Source organism: Ciconia boyciana, chromosome 10, assembly GCF_034638445.1.
Source record: "Ciconia boyciana chromosome 10, ASM3463844v1, whole genome shotgun sequence".
In the NCBI taxonomy this organism is placed as follows: domain Eukaryota; kingdom Metazoa; phylum Chordata; class Aves; order Ciconiiformes; family Ciconiidae; genus Ciconia; species Ciconia boyciana.
The window spans coordinates 42,386,944-42,402,258 of NC_132943.1; the positions used below are offsets into that span (position 1 = coordinate 42,386,944).

Here is a 15,315-nt window from a genome sequence, read left to right on the forward strand (position 1 = left end):
CTGCAAAGCCAATAAATATGATATTTTTCTAAACAAATGATAATACTTTGTACGCCTCTGTAAGGGCTACTTTTCATGCATGCTTTCTACCTCCAATTTCTAGAGCTTACCCATAGGAGCTGAGAGAAAACCTTACACCAGAAAAAAAATAACCAGCCTGCTAACAGATGAAGGAGAAATTTCTTCATTGCTACTCCATCATAGCGAAGAACTCTGCAAAGGTTATACTGCTCGACTGTTTGTAAAGTGATAAGGCTATGAACAGATCTTAAAAAGCAACTATTTTTCCCCAGAAGTATCGTGGTAACTCTTAGCTCTGGCAAAAAAAGTCTTAAGGCGAGACAGCAGTACTACCTAGTCTACAAACTCCGCAGCTACCACCCGGCCACCGCGACAGGCACCGATTTCAGAAAGTTTTCCTACAAATCCGCTCCTTTCCGTGGTAGCAACGCTGTCTTCGCTCTTAGGGAAAAAAGCATCACTTCAAGAGGAGCATGAAGTCAGCGCCTATTGCAACGCTGTGATCGAGGCTCCGCTCTGGGCGTGACGCGGCCGCATCTCAACTGACGTTATCGCTACCTGCTCGTGAGATGCGATTAATAAAACCAGGTTAGTTGGAAAGCTAACGGCAGATGTTTTTCCCATCAGCAGAGGGCGCTGAAAACATTTATTCAGACAGGAATGGATTCGCAACACCTCGGCTTCAAACCCCTTGACTTCTGAAGCCAATTCAGCGCTCCAGCCTGGCAGCATCAGGCCAGTGCTAATGTTTTGGGGGAGATGTCATTTCACGGCTCATTTCAAGAATACCGGTCAAAACCAACAAGCTGGATGTCAAACAGGTATATTTCAAATTTATTTTTAACAGATATATTTACATATTTCATATATTTCATCTCACTGCACTGTTTGACAGTCAATGTAGTTAAAAAGCTCTATTTTTTTCCCTGACGCTTACTCCCAGAATTAGCAGTATTTCCATCTAAGCCACATTTTAAAAAATCCCCTTTCTATCAGTGCTGCAACAGCGAACTGTGAAAAACCAGATTCCTTTCTGGTAATAACAGGAATGAGATGGAAAACCATACCCCAAAGCGTCCGAAGTGCAGAAAGGGAAGCACCTCCGGAAAACCCCCTCTCCCTTTTCCACTCCAGTTTTAAGCTGACGGCGTGGCCCTTCAAAGCAGTTCATTTCTGCTTTTTGGCTGTAGTTTCTGCTATCCTAGGACTTTTTGTGTACCTACTTCCCTTTTCATTTTTTGTCATCTGGTTCCGCCCAAAGCCCAGCTGCGATTCCTCCTTCCGTGCTGCCCACGCTTCCCCTGCCCTCACGTGGCAGCACTGGTGGCACAGCTCTGCAGGCAGGCAGGGGAAAGCAAATCGCTCTCTGACCAGAAGGCTGACAAAAGAATAAGCTGAGAAAGCAGTGAAAAGCTTCACCATCACCAAAACCAGTGGCACACACTAAAAGGGAGTATGCCCAAAGTCAAATCTACAAGAGCAACTTGCAACACTTGTCTTCACCCACTAACACAGCGCAGTAACCTGACAATATATTGAGAGCAATGCTTCAGCATGAAGGAACTCACAAAAATATCTGTACTGTGCTTCCAAAACAGCAGCTCTGTAAAGTAAGAAGTCTAAAGTCTGGCACCTACAGAGGAACTCCTCATTTTTGGTAAGAATTATCACAGGAGGGACATCTACATGGCTAGGTGCAAAGCAGCCTCAACTCTCATGTGTCTACTCCCCGCAGCAAACCAACCACAGTATGAGAAACTGCTGAAACATTACTGAGATGCACTGACAAAACAAGGCAGGGAATATCCAAAAGACAGCTCAGATGCAAAAGAAACTGAAATATTGCTGGTACCTCTCCCTTGCCACATTGCCCCATAAGATAGCTGTGGCTAGCTGCTGCTCCAGAAGGAGTTTTGGAAAAACAGAACTGGGGGGAGTTGTTTCAGGAGGCTAAAAGCTACGCTCCCATTTGGTTTGAAGAATGGTATACCTGAGAGATTACACAAGGGCACAGTTGGGTTCTGTTTCTTAACACAGTGTTGCAGGTTTTTGATCCCTGATCCATCTGCCTCCTAGGAATGCCAAGGTATTGATCACTTCTAGACAGCCAAGCTAAAGGAAACCGGTCTCACTTCAGAACTCCGTTACACAACCGACTCACCTGCCCAAATTGAGTATTAGCATCTCCCTACTGATCGAGAAACCCACCGTGACTGGCAAGCACTGAAAGCATTTTTTTAAATGTTCTTCTAAGTCATCGTTGCTAAAGCCCTACGCTCCCTCTCCCAAGGGCGCTGCATGGACATTCGTCTCCCATCTCAAAGCAGTCCTCGCAATGCCACGGCCCTGTAGCAAGCCAGCTGAGGAAGCCCAGATGGCAGACCACCACCCTGCTGATTAACCGGCACTTTATCCACAAGCTCTCATCATCAGATGAGTGGCGGTGCTGCCGCAAGAGAGGGGAAGAGACAGGGCATGGCTTTGCCAGCTTGGAACAGTCTATACGGTCACAGAAATACACTCGTAAATCAAGACTGCACTTACCCTGGGTTCCCACTAGTACCATTGGAATTTCACTAGTGTTACGATAGTTAGCCATACGGCTGTAGTAGTGGTAAACAGTCTGGAAGCTAATTTCATCTTCCAAGCTGAAGACAAATATAACGGCATCCACCCACATGGCAAACTGCAGAATAAAAATGGAAAAGGCATACTGTGAGAAAAGCAGAGAAGAGGAAAAAAGAGAGAGAGAAACATTCTTACCTTACTTGGAGGGAAATACACATCATCAGAGAAACTTTGTCAGTGACAATAACCAAGGCCTTAAAAGTGGCAGATCATTACTAAAATGATGAATCAACATTCATCACTTTGCAAGTGACGGGGATCTGGACACACAAAGGTTCTTCCCCACGCTCACAACTGCATCTCCTCTTCACTGGTATATGGTATTACAAGCCCAACTACCATCAGCGCACATTGGTTTTGATTCACGGAAAAAGAAAACATCGCAGCCTCAGATTTCTGAATTTGTGAATTATAAACGAAAACCACTTATCTCTAGGGACTTGGGTGCCCTATTTAGTGTGTTATTTCCCCACCCTGTGCTTTACATGCATGCATGCTGATGTTTCTGTTAATGCCAGGACAAGTATTATAGTTGTGGTTTTACAGGCATTGCTAATAATTCTCACATCTTGATCAATGTCCAAAAACATTAATTTCAAATTTCCAATTTTTCACTACACAGACACTCTAACTGAGCAAACAGTACCGAATATCTCATTCGGCTGTCAGCGTGAAAGCAAACTATTCTCTCTTCGCATCAGTCATCTGCTAAAAGACAGGCATATACACAGGCCAAGGCAAGGTGCTGCTTAAGGGACCATGCAAGTGAGAAAGTTTTAGCTCACAAGTGGAATAAGACTGTTTAAACACATTTAACGTAACAGTAAACGTATACAGGACATCAAAAAAAGACTGAAGTTCAGCTTACCTCACTGCCTTTATTTTTCCCTAAGTGACTCCATTCCTACCCAAATTTAGACCAATGGAAACAAGTTTCAGCCATCGCTATTCATACTTTTTATTTTATTACTACTACAATACACCAGGTAGACTGGGGACACACTGAAAATATAGAGAGCTGCAAGAAGGTTCATTTGGGAAGCGTTTATATGCATTTTGCTGAGTTTTACGAGACCAGCCTAGGTCTGTAAGCTCTTACTTCAGCCCTACCAACTCTTGCAGTTTTGTTTCTGCTCTTGCAATATTTAAACTGCTTCGCTCACTCGTTTGTAGATTCACACAATCTCTGCTTTTAGTAAGGCATCCCAAGCTGGCATATGGAAAGGGAAGAAAAAAGAGCCAGCAGTATGAAGTTACATACTGAAGTTGCTGAGCTCATTACATTTTCCTCTTTCAGAAGCAGGGGCTAGTAGTACTTCTTGCCTATTTTTCATACAGCACATTAGCTAATAATTGAAGTTAATGTGCATATTTATGACTGTATTGTACTTGAAACCAAACACGTCTCTCATGGTTACAGCGTAAAAATAGCCAAAAATGTTTTGAGGTTTTCAAGACAGTAGTCAGGAGGACAATCATCTAGATGTTAACGACAGACTATCTACACACAGCATAGCTACTGCCAGAATAAGGTCAACTACCACACTATTAAATTTGAACTATTCAAACCAGAAGATCTAACCAAAGGAACCAGAGACAGCGTCATTACTGTGGACTTGGGTTTGGGTCTTATTATAAAATGGTTCTCACTGACTGGACTCAGCAGTATCATGCCAAGAACTCTTCCTTACAGCTACAACATCCTTAAAGCATCGGTTTGGAAGCTAACAGTCTCTCTAAATTTTTTTAATCTTTCATCAGTGTGTAGCAGCAGCCTTCTAATGAAGATTATTAAAAAAATCCAGAGGGTGGTTATTCAATGCAGTACCCTCCAGACACAAAATACTTCCAGTAATTTCTTACCTCTCTTTTTATATTAAAATAAGTTTAAGCTTTGTGGATGCCAGACCTGTGATATTAAAAACCAAAGGAATTTTGGAAAACATGCACAAGGTCTGGAAACCCAGGATGTCTCATCCACACCACTGTGCAGAGAACAGCTTGAAATAAGGAGGATAGCTCAGCTGCTGATATACAAATCCATCTTCAGACTCACTACTGTGATTGAGCAGATCTGTTTGTTCAAGGTAAGTCCAAACAAAACCAAACCATAAACAAAAGTTCTAAATTTTAAAAAAATGGCATGTGACAGCTCATTTTAGTTCAGTTGTTATGTTAATCAGGTTTTACAATAGGAGACCACTACATTTGTAACAGATCACAGCAAGAGCAGAATCAAACCTGAAGAACAAAAGAAATGGTCAATATTCACAAACTTGGATGGTGGCAAGACTGAAGCAGCATCAGCTAGTGCATCTCACCACCTTCCTGTTCTATGAAATGAGCTATTTTTTAATTATTTTCATCTTTGGACAATCTTATGTTAGACAAGAAAGCCCACAGATCCAGAAAGTGAGTCTTCAGGCGCGTTCATTTTCCCTCCCTTCCTGCCAAAAAAAGGGGGACGGTGAACCAAGACCTGAGCTGCAGCCTTCTTTGCACTGAAGCAAAGAAGCCGTCACCTGGGGAACTCTCCCCGAGCCCCGTGCTGCTGAGTGCCAGGAAGACCGCAATTCAGCTCCTTACTTATTGAAGTTGTAATTCTATCCCAACTATCCACAAAAATATACTGGGCTGCTGCAAGAAGCAAAACCTTAGTCCTTTCTGTATCATAAGCGAGTAGTGGGAGGTAACAATTTTTTCTTCTGATAGTATTCCATTTTCATTAGAGTTATGTATATTCATGAACCCAAGACTAAACTTTTTATTCCAGGGATTAATAAACAGATTAAAGACCTTTAATATACATGCAACTTGAAACGATACCCAAAAAAATCCAAAGATAATTTACATGTGAAACACGTCTTCTGAAAGATGAAATAGCACTAGCACCTTAAACCTTTCCATACTTGTTATTTGCTGAAGAACAAATCTCAGCCACCACAGTAATTAAAACCCCCAAATTTACCTACCATAGATCACAAGCAAAACACTGTATCTGTTCATGAGTTCGCAGTTAGTTCAAATGAACTCTGCAAAACCAATTCTTCAGATACAAAAATATTTAGAATGCTGTGTGTACCTTTACAACTCCAGTATTTATGTTTTCATACGAGTGAATGTTCTCTAAGCACTGGGGCCTGGACATTGGTGTGTACTTCAGCCAAATTATTCTCAGCCTAAAACAGAGTACTTCTTTTAGGCTCATGCCTCACACGGCTGCAGATGTGTCAGCGACACTAATTTTTTGTTTTTATTTTAACTTCCTTCCAGGATGTCTCTCTTGGTCTCCATTTCCTCCACCTCCTTTCTCTTCTCCTTTGTCCGGGCACCTTCCCCCATGCTCTAATCCTCCTGCAGCTAACGAGCAATAGTGGAGCATTGAAACACAAGCTGCTGCTGCTGGCACAGCTCCCGTTCAGCTGTTTGGCGATAGCACAGTTCCTGCTGCTAGATTTTTTTCTTTTTTTTTTTTTTGAAGCTGATCCACCACTGAACAGCCGAGCAAAGCAAGACCAGCGGCAGCCAACACACTTGAGAAACCCCGTGAGTGCCCAGGTAAGAAGAGGTGGAAGGGAGACAAGGAGGATACCTGGAGACAAGGACACCGCCTGCAGACAGGCTGGCAGAGTCTGCAGGGTTTTAAGCATCACATAAGCAAACGCTTCACTTCCCATCACTCAAAATAAAGTAAGAGAGTTAAGCACACAAAACCGCAAGTGTCTTCTCAAAGGCCAATGTGTCACCTTCGCAGAGACAAGGAGGTCACACACCATATACAGAAACCGAGTCAGAAATCCAGGAACTCGGTGGTGCTGAACTGGAACTCGCAAAGTTGAGTCTTAAACAGCACAGGGAGCAAAATGTGGAATCAAAAGGGAACGCAAAGATTTGTACACAAGTATGCCCGTCGCTGTGCATACATCTACTTTGCATTTTAACAATTTAGAGATTCTAAATCGGAAGAAATCTTAATAACGTGCAATTTTGTGGTCACTGGAAGCATACTGATTAGGCATTCAAAATAAGCTAGCCATGTATCTTTATTACACAGTCTCACAATGTAATTGAAATCCCAAATAATTTCTAAACAGAGCATTTTTCACCCGAGGGCGACATGTACTTTTTCCCAGCAGAAAGACGAGCAGGACCCAGGAAAGAACAAAACAAAGCCAGCTCTCTTAAAGGAAGGTTTTGTAAAAGAAAGGGAACCGTGGGGTTAGGCTGACCAAGCTCTGTATATGCAATGCTCACCTGTGCCTCTGGAGGGCCCCCTTCATCTCTAATCAGCAGCAGATAGCTTTGTCCATCAACTACTATCTCCTTCTTGAATCTCCCACCTGTCACACAAAGTAACTCATTACAGAACAGAAAAAGCAAAATGTACAAAATAGAAAAAGGCTTCGCTTGTGGAAATAAAGGTGTCCTTAAGATCTTTCGCAAATTAATGAGCTACCGTGAATGTAAGTTAAGTTCATATGCATAGAAATTACTTAAGAAAGTTAAGTCGCATACTTTAAAAATAAGGCTAATGTAGAAAAAAAGCCAACAACTGCATTACAAACACTAACTCCCATGTTAGGTGTACTTGGTTTTGATACGTATAGTTAAAAGACAGTCGCCTTTGTTCTATATAATGGTGAGAAATGTCTCGCTAAGAAAGGCAAACATGGGACAGTTGCGTACAAAGAGCATCACATATTAGAACTAAAATAAATTTCTTGTGTGAATTGGCATTTCCTCAAGAGAAGCCCAGTTCTTACGGCACACATGTAATGTTATGAAAATGATACTTCTATATTCACAAACCACAGTTAGGGGAAAATACTAGACACATGTTAGACAAAAAAAACTACAATGGTGGTATCTCTGTAGAGATGTACTAAACTAACAGAGAATGTTGTGCCACTTACTAGCAGGATGGATTACAGACCTATTTTGGAGATCTAGATAAAAAGAGCGGAGTCACAGCCTTCAGCCAAATTCTATTCCTGATCCTATTATTTCAGGGAGATGTAGAGTATTGAGTGCTTGTGAAGACCAAAGAGCTGGCACCGAACCCAAGAAACCAAACCGGGGCGCGCAGCTGCGCCGTTCCCTCCTCTCTCCACGGGCCTGACGGGGACTTCAAGCATGACCCAAGGGCAGAATTGGGACTGCTTTCCTTTGGGGTCAAGCATACTTCGGGCATCCTGCTGTGTCTCATGACAGACTTCAGATAATGACAAATCACATTTAGGGTTTCTGGTGTGACCGAGCCTAAGCCAGGATTAGCAAACTTGGCCTGCCTAAGTAGTTGGGTTGCATTTAGGCTCCTCTCCTGGAAGGAAGAGCACTCTTATCTCCACACCTAAGCCACAAAGGCCCCAAGGCCCCCATGCTTAGCATCGCCCAACCGCCTCACATCTGAACTTACCAGACTAAGATAAAACCTATCTACTGATACGCGCTAAACTCCTTTCTTCACCCCCTTTTTTTAACTGGAATTATTTCCAATTTGAACTCTACTTCCCAACTACGCTTACTTCAAAACTTGTCGTACTATCAAAACCAATGCATTTAAACACAGGATACGTGAGTGAACAACTCTGACTTGTTCTCCAAACAAGCTCTCTAAGCAAATAAGTCAGCACGTACGGGCTAACACTGATCCTCAAAACATTTGCACAAAAATTGCTAGCCTTAGGGAAACAAACTGGGTTAGACCCACCACTCCCCCAGCCCAACCATTACAGCAGGTTTCAAATCAAGATCACTCAGCTATGTGCAATATTTAAGCATGTTTAAACACATTTCTGTTTAATAAAAGACATAAGAACAGGGGGGTTTGTTTGTGGTTTTGTTGCTGTTGTTTTTGTGTTGGCTTTTTGCTTGTTATTTTTTTAAATTTCTTTATAAACCTACCCTATTATGAACAGCTTCGCAGTACCAAACATGCAACAATTAAGACTGTCACATTTCTGGTTGTTTAATTGCACAGACGTAGAAGAGCTATGTAGAGACTTTCAATATCTTGCTCATAAACTGGATTTCAGTTTTGCCTTCAAAGATCAAGTGGCAGATAAATAAGTATCATTAGTAAACTTGAAAAGAATAATCAAAACCAAGTGTAAAACTTTGAAAGGAAACTAGCCTCAGCTCTCAGGAACTGAATTTCTATTATGCAGATCATTATTTCTATATGTCGCCAATTAATTGTATACACTTCATAATGAAGCGTTAAATAAGATGAATTACTTAATATACAGCCCTCCAGAGAGGCTCTTGAAAGCTGTAAGTAACAATGGAAATGCAGCATATATGTGATTGAAGAGTGAAAGTTCTGCATAATTCCTATTTCCTTTTTTTAAACACTGAAAGTTCACACAACTAATTATAAAATACCATGAACTGAGCACATTTAAGAGCCAACTCATCATTCCCTCTTGTCAATAGGATGCCTTTCAAGTCTCACTGTATCTTCAAACAGTCCTCAGAGGTATAAAGAAGGTACAGACAAGGCGAAATAAAAAGCTTAAGTAAAGAATTGGGAAAAAGAAAAAAAATAATCCATGGATGTAGTATTAAAATGTATATACACAGACCACAAGCGTGAGCACTATGAGGTTTATTCTTGAGAGCCACTTCAGGATCACTAAAGATTTTGTCTGCAGGAGCAGGTTGGAGAAGCGTACCATATTTAACAAATACAGTATAGAGGTATCCAACAGCTCTCTTCCTAAGCAAATCCACATTAAGTGACCAGCTTGTATACCAGTTCCTTGCTCTCCCCAAAAACACTGTGCTTGGAGCTCAGTAGAATGATACTTGTAAATAATACTGTAAATAAAAATGTATTTTTATTTCCAGAATTAAACTCCAATCTTGACATGCTGTACCACTTCACCACGGTCTGTCACACTGGAAGAGCAGTGCCAACAAAAAAACAGTCAATTTAAATCCATTGAAGTGGCTTCTTTACCCTTAAAAGCTGAGTATACTCATTGTCTGGAATATGCACTAGCTCCTTGCACACCCTCACGCATTCCTTTATTTTTGTTTGGGTTTAGGTATTTCACAACAAATAGTTTAAATGTAATAACCCCCAGAACCAAAACGTTTAAAAGAATGCCCTGCATTTCCAACCTGTAATAAGCATTTCAAATCAAATCTGAAGACCCAGAAACGTAACAGCAGGCTCACGCCCATTCCGCCGTAAGAATTATTTTATGCAAATTTGAGATCAAAGCAGGACGCATCCCTATTAACTTCTGTTTCTACACCATTAAAGAGCCCTTATCACGAGCACATCATCACATTAGGTACTACACAGGACAGAGGCTGAGAAAACCTACCTCAATATCAAGAATTTACACAAACAAAAGTATAAACACTAAAGAATATACAGACTTCTGCCAGCGTATGAAACCAAGGCCGTGTGGTTGTCCTGCAGGTATCTGTGGTCACAAGGTTAAGGCAAAAAATAGACTGATTCTGCCTTTGACTTGATGAGCCCTGACATGACCCATCTCCAGGTCGGGCAAGTCAAAGCAGAGCAGGGGCAGCGATTTGGGGATGGTTCGGCTTGGACAGCACTGCGCTGGTTATTTTTTTAAAAATACATCTTTGGAGTTTGTAAAGCATCACAGGGCCATGGGGAAAGAGGAATTAGAGAGATCAGCCCGTTTGAATATTAAACTACCGCAACCTGTCAAAGAAGCCAAGTCTCCCATGGCTACAAAATACCACTGTATTTTTCTCAATATACACAGATATATGATGGAGCCACAACATACCATCTAAACTGACGACACTGAAAACAAAGAAATGACCTTCTTAATTTAAAGAATGAGCTCAAAAACCCACAGCACTACCCCCAAGGGAGGTAGCTAGCTTTGTTCTAGTCCCATGAGTATTATGACACATGCAGGTTTTTAATGAGGGAATTTCTCAACTCCCAGATGTACCTGCCAAAGGAGGCACTGAAAGAGAAAGACTGGCAGCCTGGACCACAGCTCTGAAGGACGGAGCGATCGCTCCTGCTATGTCCTAACAGGCACGTCAAAGCACAGAGATGCTAGAGTGCAAGACGTGCAATCAACAGCTGAAGTACATTTACTTGCAGCCCCAGCCCCATCGCTAAAGCCATAGAAAAGACATGCCAGTGAATACCTAAATAACTCTCTGCAGCCAGACAGATGGAGCTGGAAACTGTTTTCATGAAATGTCACAAAAATTTTATAAAAACAAATCATTGAAACTGCGTGGAAGCTTTAATTTGGGAGGATTTTAGTATGTGGTTTATTTACTTCCTCTAAAACTCAGTATTTATAAATCGCTGCATTATTCCCATTTTTCCAGGGCAAGATCATTGTCAATTCACAGACTCATTTTCAGACACGTACAAAGTTTTGCGTAAGGAGGCAAATGTTACTCCTGCATACGAGCCACGCACAATACCCACCAGAAGATACAGAGCGGTGCTTCTGATGCAACCCATAAAACCACCCACTCTCTTCTGTGCGTTAGGCCAGATTCCTGCTATAAAACGCTCCACATAAAAATACAGCTTTGATCAATATAAAGCTAAATAAATTCTGCGTGTCAGTGATTTACAGCCACGGCTAAAGGCCCAGCACAAAGACAGAATACCAGGCTGAGGGAATCAACAAAAGCTTCCTAATCTCATTTCTATGCACATCATTCTACGAAGGTTAGTGCTTTGAATCAGCAGCAGGGCAAAACTGTCCTACAGTAAATAGTGATACTAATTCTAAATACCGCACACACATGTAATCAAAGGTGGTCTATATTGCAAAAGCTTTACATACATAGGGAATTCCACGGATGAAGGTTTTCACCCGGCTATGAAAGCCTGGCTGCCTCTTCCTCTAGCTGATGGCCGTTTCACTGCGTAATTGCTCACCCAAGCAGCCGCTGATTTTCATACTGTATCCCCGGGCTCGACTGCATTCGCCAGGCTCTTTAATTCAAGCAAATTGCCACGGGGATGAAGTTATTTGGCCATATGAGAAAGATAAATTCGGGGGGCTGGCCACATGACAATGCAGCGGCTGAATGTCTACCACAACCATGGAGGCAGGGCAGGCAGGGGCAGGCAGGAAAGCAGAGACAAAGATAAGACTGATGCAGCCGTAAAAGCCTCTATTTTCTATTTCCAACGACATGCGAATTTTGACAACAGCGGTCAGTTGTCTTACACGCACAGATTCTCTCTCCTTTTTTTTCTTAAGATGGAAAATACAGTGCCAAGAATCTGGCTCCTCTTCAGGGAAACACGTTAAAGAGTCATTTATTCCCTCTATTCATACATACATCATTTCAGGACCAAATAGACGAAAATTGTTGGTTAAGCTCAGAAAAAAAGTGCTTGCAAAAATAAATGCTCACAATACCTTCTGCGACTAAGCAGAAGCACTAAAGAATGACGACTGCAACAGCCCAGTAAACCAACACCAGTGTTGCAGTTCATCGTTACCCCAAATTTTTATTTAAATAAACTACTTTGAAAATGTTTTTCTCAGCATTTCCAAAGAAAGCATATTATTACCCAAGAAGCATTAAAACTAAATTTTCACCAAATCAAGCTGTGCTCAGTGCTCGATGTCAATTCAAATTGGTATCAGCAGCAGAGACGCTATCACAAACTGTCTTTCAGCCACATGTAAAGTTAGCTTTTAATGCAAATATTGTGCTAGACAATCCTTCAGAAACCATATGTGGCTGAGCTGGGTTGAACGTATAACCGCAGAAGTGCAAAGACCAGGGAACCATCGCTCTCGCGCGAGACTACAGCCACAAGCAGATAACTGCACCGGCTTCCCAACAAAGCAGCCGGGTAAAAACCCAAAATCCAGCAAAGCGACCTAGACCCTTCACTAGTACCCCATTTCCCTTTTCTGCAGAAGCCACACAGGTAGGGCCTCTCTCAAAGACAGCTTAAAAAACCATGTTTAGGTAATACTGAAGTATATGACACAGCAGAAAGTACCATACAGACTTAACATTTAGCATGATAGAAAAACCACTCACATTTAAAGCAGCAGACTGATTTTTAGCAAGTACACCAGAATCACGCCTGTCATTTTACACATGCCTGGAAAGAATCTACGGCTGTCTTTCCTCCTAAGAAAGGCACAACACCAAACTACATATGATTCTGAAATACAACAAATAGGCTTGAGATTTTAATACTGCTCAAGGTTCTACCACGAATTTGCAAAATTCTGAAACGTTTTCTGCAAAGTGATAAAGCACCTGGGCCCTGCATGTAAGCTCTCACATCTCCGAAATTACTCCACGAACAAGGTATCAGACACCCATCAATTCAACATGATGAAGTAACACATTTTCATCTGACATCTACTGCGTGTAAACATAGAAAAATTTTGGCACGGAGCAAATGAAGGCTGAATACATTACATGTTGTGAGTACGCCCTTTTTCATAGTTCATTCACGTGAAAAAATATTTCTGACACTTCAAAGGGGAGGAAAATAACCAGTAGGAACCTGCAAGGAACCTCCTCCTCCTCCGCCAGTGACCCAGATCTCCTGTATTCACCCCAAGGCCCCGCTGACCACTGCATCACCTGCAGGGCTTTCTCTGTACACCGAATCCTGCCATTACACCTGAACCTATTTTAAAATCCCTGCACTGCTGCTTGTGTTCCATGTCTTTAGCATTCTCTCCAGCACCATCACCTCTTCACGTCGCACAGCTTTATTTAAATTTCATCAGGGCACAACTATGAATCTCACATGTTGGAGCTTAATCAGACAGTAAAACTCTTCAGATGAACGTGCCCAAGTATTTTAAAAGCTATGCCTTATTAAGCATTAAAATGGAAGAGAAAAAAGGTATTTGTACATGTATAGGGGTGTGACCAGTACCCCCTGCCCCTGGTCAGCATAATTAACACCGTTTTATAAGGCAAACGGCCATCTGTAGCGCTGTCATCATCCTGCCAAGGACCCTAAAAGAACCTGTCTGACCCCACTGTGTCGGGTGACAAGGGCCTACAATTAAATTAATGGCTCAATTTCTACTAGTAAGATGGGAAATCAGGCATATACGATAGCTTTTTTTTATTATTGCTTGGGGTTTTTAACTTTTTTTTGTTTATTTTATGGACAGCAGGTGCAGACAGTTGCTTACACAAGTCACACCCACTAACTGTATATACAAGTCTAATTTTAAAAGCTTATTTTTATCAAGCCAGCTGGAGACAAACAAAAACCAAACAGCAGCAATCAACTTCTTTGGGCAGGATGTGATACTACTTTAGGACACTCCTACCTGTTTCCATCACCAGTCTTTTCAAGTTTAAAAAGCTTACAACCCAAACCACCACTTTCCAAACAAAGCTCCTTACCAAGTTAGCCCCATGACTTAAAATATCATAGCTCTCTTTTACTGAAGGTCCTTAAAAGTTGGTTTATCATACATTTTGTCTTCCAGACACTAACTCAGGCAGCCAAACATTCACACAGCTTCTACCTTTCAATGTAACAGATAAATCACCTCCTGCCAACATCTGCTCAAAATTTCTGTATGCAAGTTCAACTTTACAAGCTTCCAACATAATTTCAAAGATCTTAACATACCTGCTAACAAACCCTAAACTGCATAACCAAGATAAGCCAAAAACTTAACTCCTATAAGCACAGAAGCATAGATTTCAGGGGGTTTTTTTCTCTCCTTTTTTTTTAAATATCTTTTTGCTTTTTATACTTAGTTTATAGCTGGCTTCTATAATATCTGTCCTTTCATTACAGTATTACATTACAAATAGTAACCCTGAAGTTAAAATTGGACTTAGCTAGCTGTGATTATACTCTATTCTGTCTGAACACACACACACAAAAAATCATACTGAGATCTGCTAAGGAAACCCAGACAAAGCAACTATCATATCTTTTTTTTTTTAATTACCTCCCAAAATATTCCAATTCAAATATGAGAACAGAAGGGTCATTACATAGTAGCATACTATATCTTAAGGGGTAGGAAAATCTATTTTCCACCTGTATTCTGTGTTTCACTGAACACCTTTTATATTAGCACTGCGCAGAACCAAGGGGGAGTGGGAGGGAGGGAAGAGAATTAAAATACTGAAGTGAATTACAAGTTTTTTCAGATGGATGTTACCTACTGCCGGGTGGCAGCCCCACACACATACATGGGAAGTTTTAAAATTAGCAGCATTGAGGAGAACAGGCTGCCTGTTTAAAAGTCTCACTGGGAAGGAAGGAAAAGCCCGACCACAAGAGTCGGGAGCTAAGCTGACCCCCTCTGCCTCCATCCCGTTTTCCTCCTTTGCCCCGGCACGGGACGCTGGCGGGGCAGGGGCAGCTCCGCACCTCCTGCGGGACAGGCTGCCCTTCCGGCAGGGCGGTGAAGGTGGAGCGCGGTCCCTCGCTCCGCCAAGACCTCATCTTGCCGTCCTGCACGGTGGAAGGCCCTTGCCACTCCTAAAACATGTAGGAAACCTAGTGACGGCCTGCTATAGCAGCAAATTAAAAGAGCTGTTGAGAGTTAAACACATTGTGAATACAATCAGCTACCTACTATGCCCTACTTTCTGATACAACCCTCCAAAACAACGTAAGGTTAAACGGAAGGAAGACCACCACCAATAAGAAAGCAAATACAAGCTGAAAAAGAA

General features: G+C 41.8%; 1 protein-coding gene across 5 annotated transcripts in view; it reads right to left on the reverse strand.

Moving 5' to 3' along the window:
* Window positions 1-15,315, reverse strand: part of AGAP1 (ArfGAP with GTPase domain, ankyrin repeat and PH domain 1) — a 385,812-nt gene that overhangs the window by 230,815 nt on the left and 139,682 nt on the right. For all 5 annotated transcript variants that reach the window (XM_072874082.1, XM_072874081.1, XM_072874078.1 and 2 more), the window contains exons 4-5: window positions 6,904-6,989; window positions 2,566-2,707 (exon numbers count right to left, since the gene is read on the reverse strand). In XM_072874082.1, the coding sequence (XP_072730183.1) occupies window positions 2,566-2,707; window positions 6,904-6,989 (228 nt within the window). The remainder of the gene's footprint in view (window positions 1-2,565; window positions 2,708-6,903; window positions 6,990-15,315) is intronic.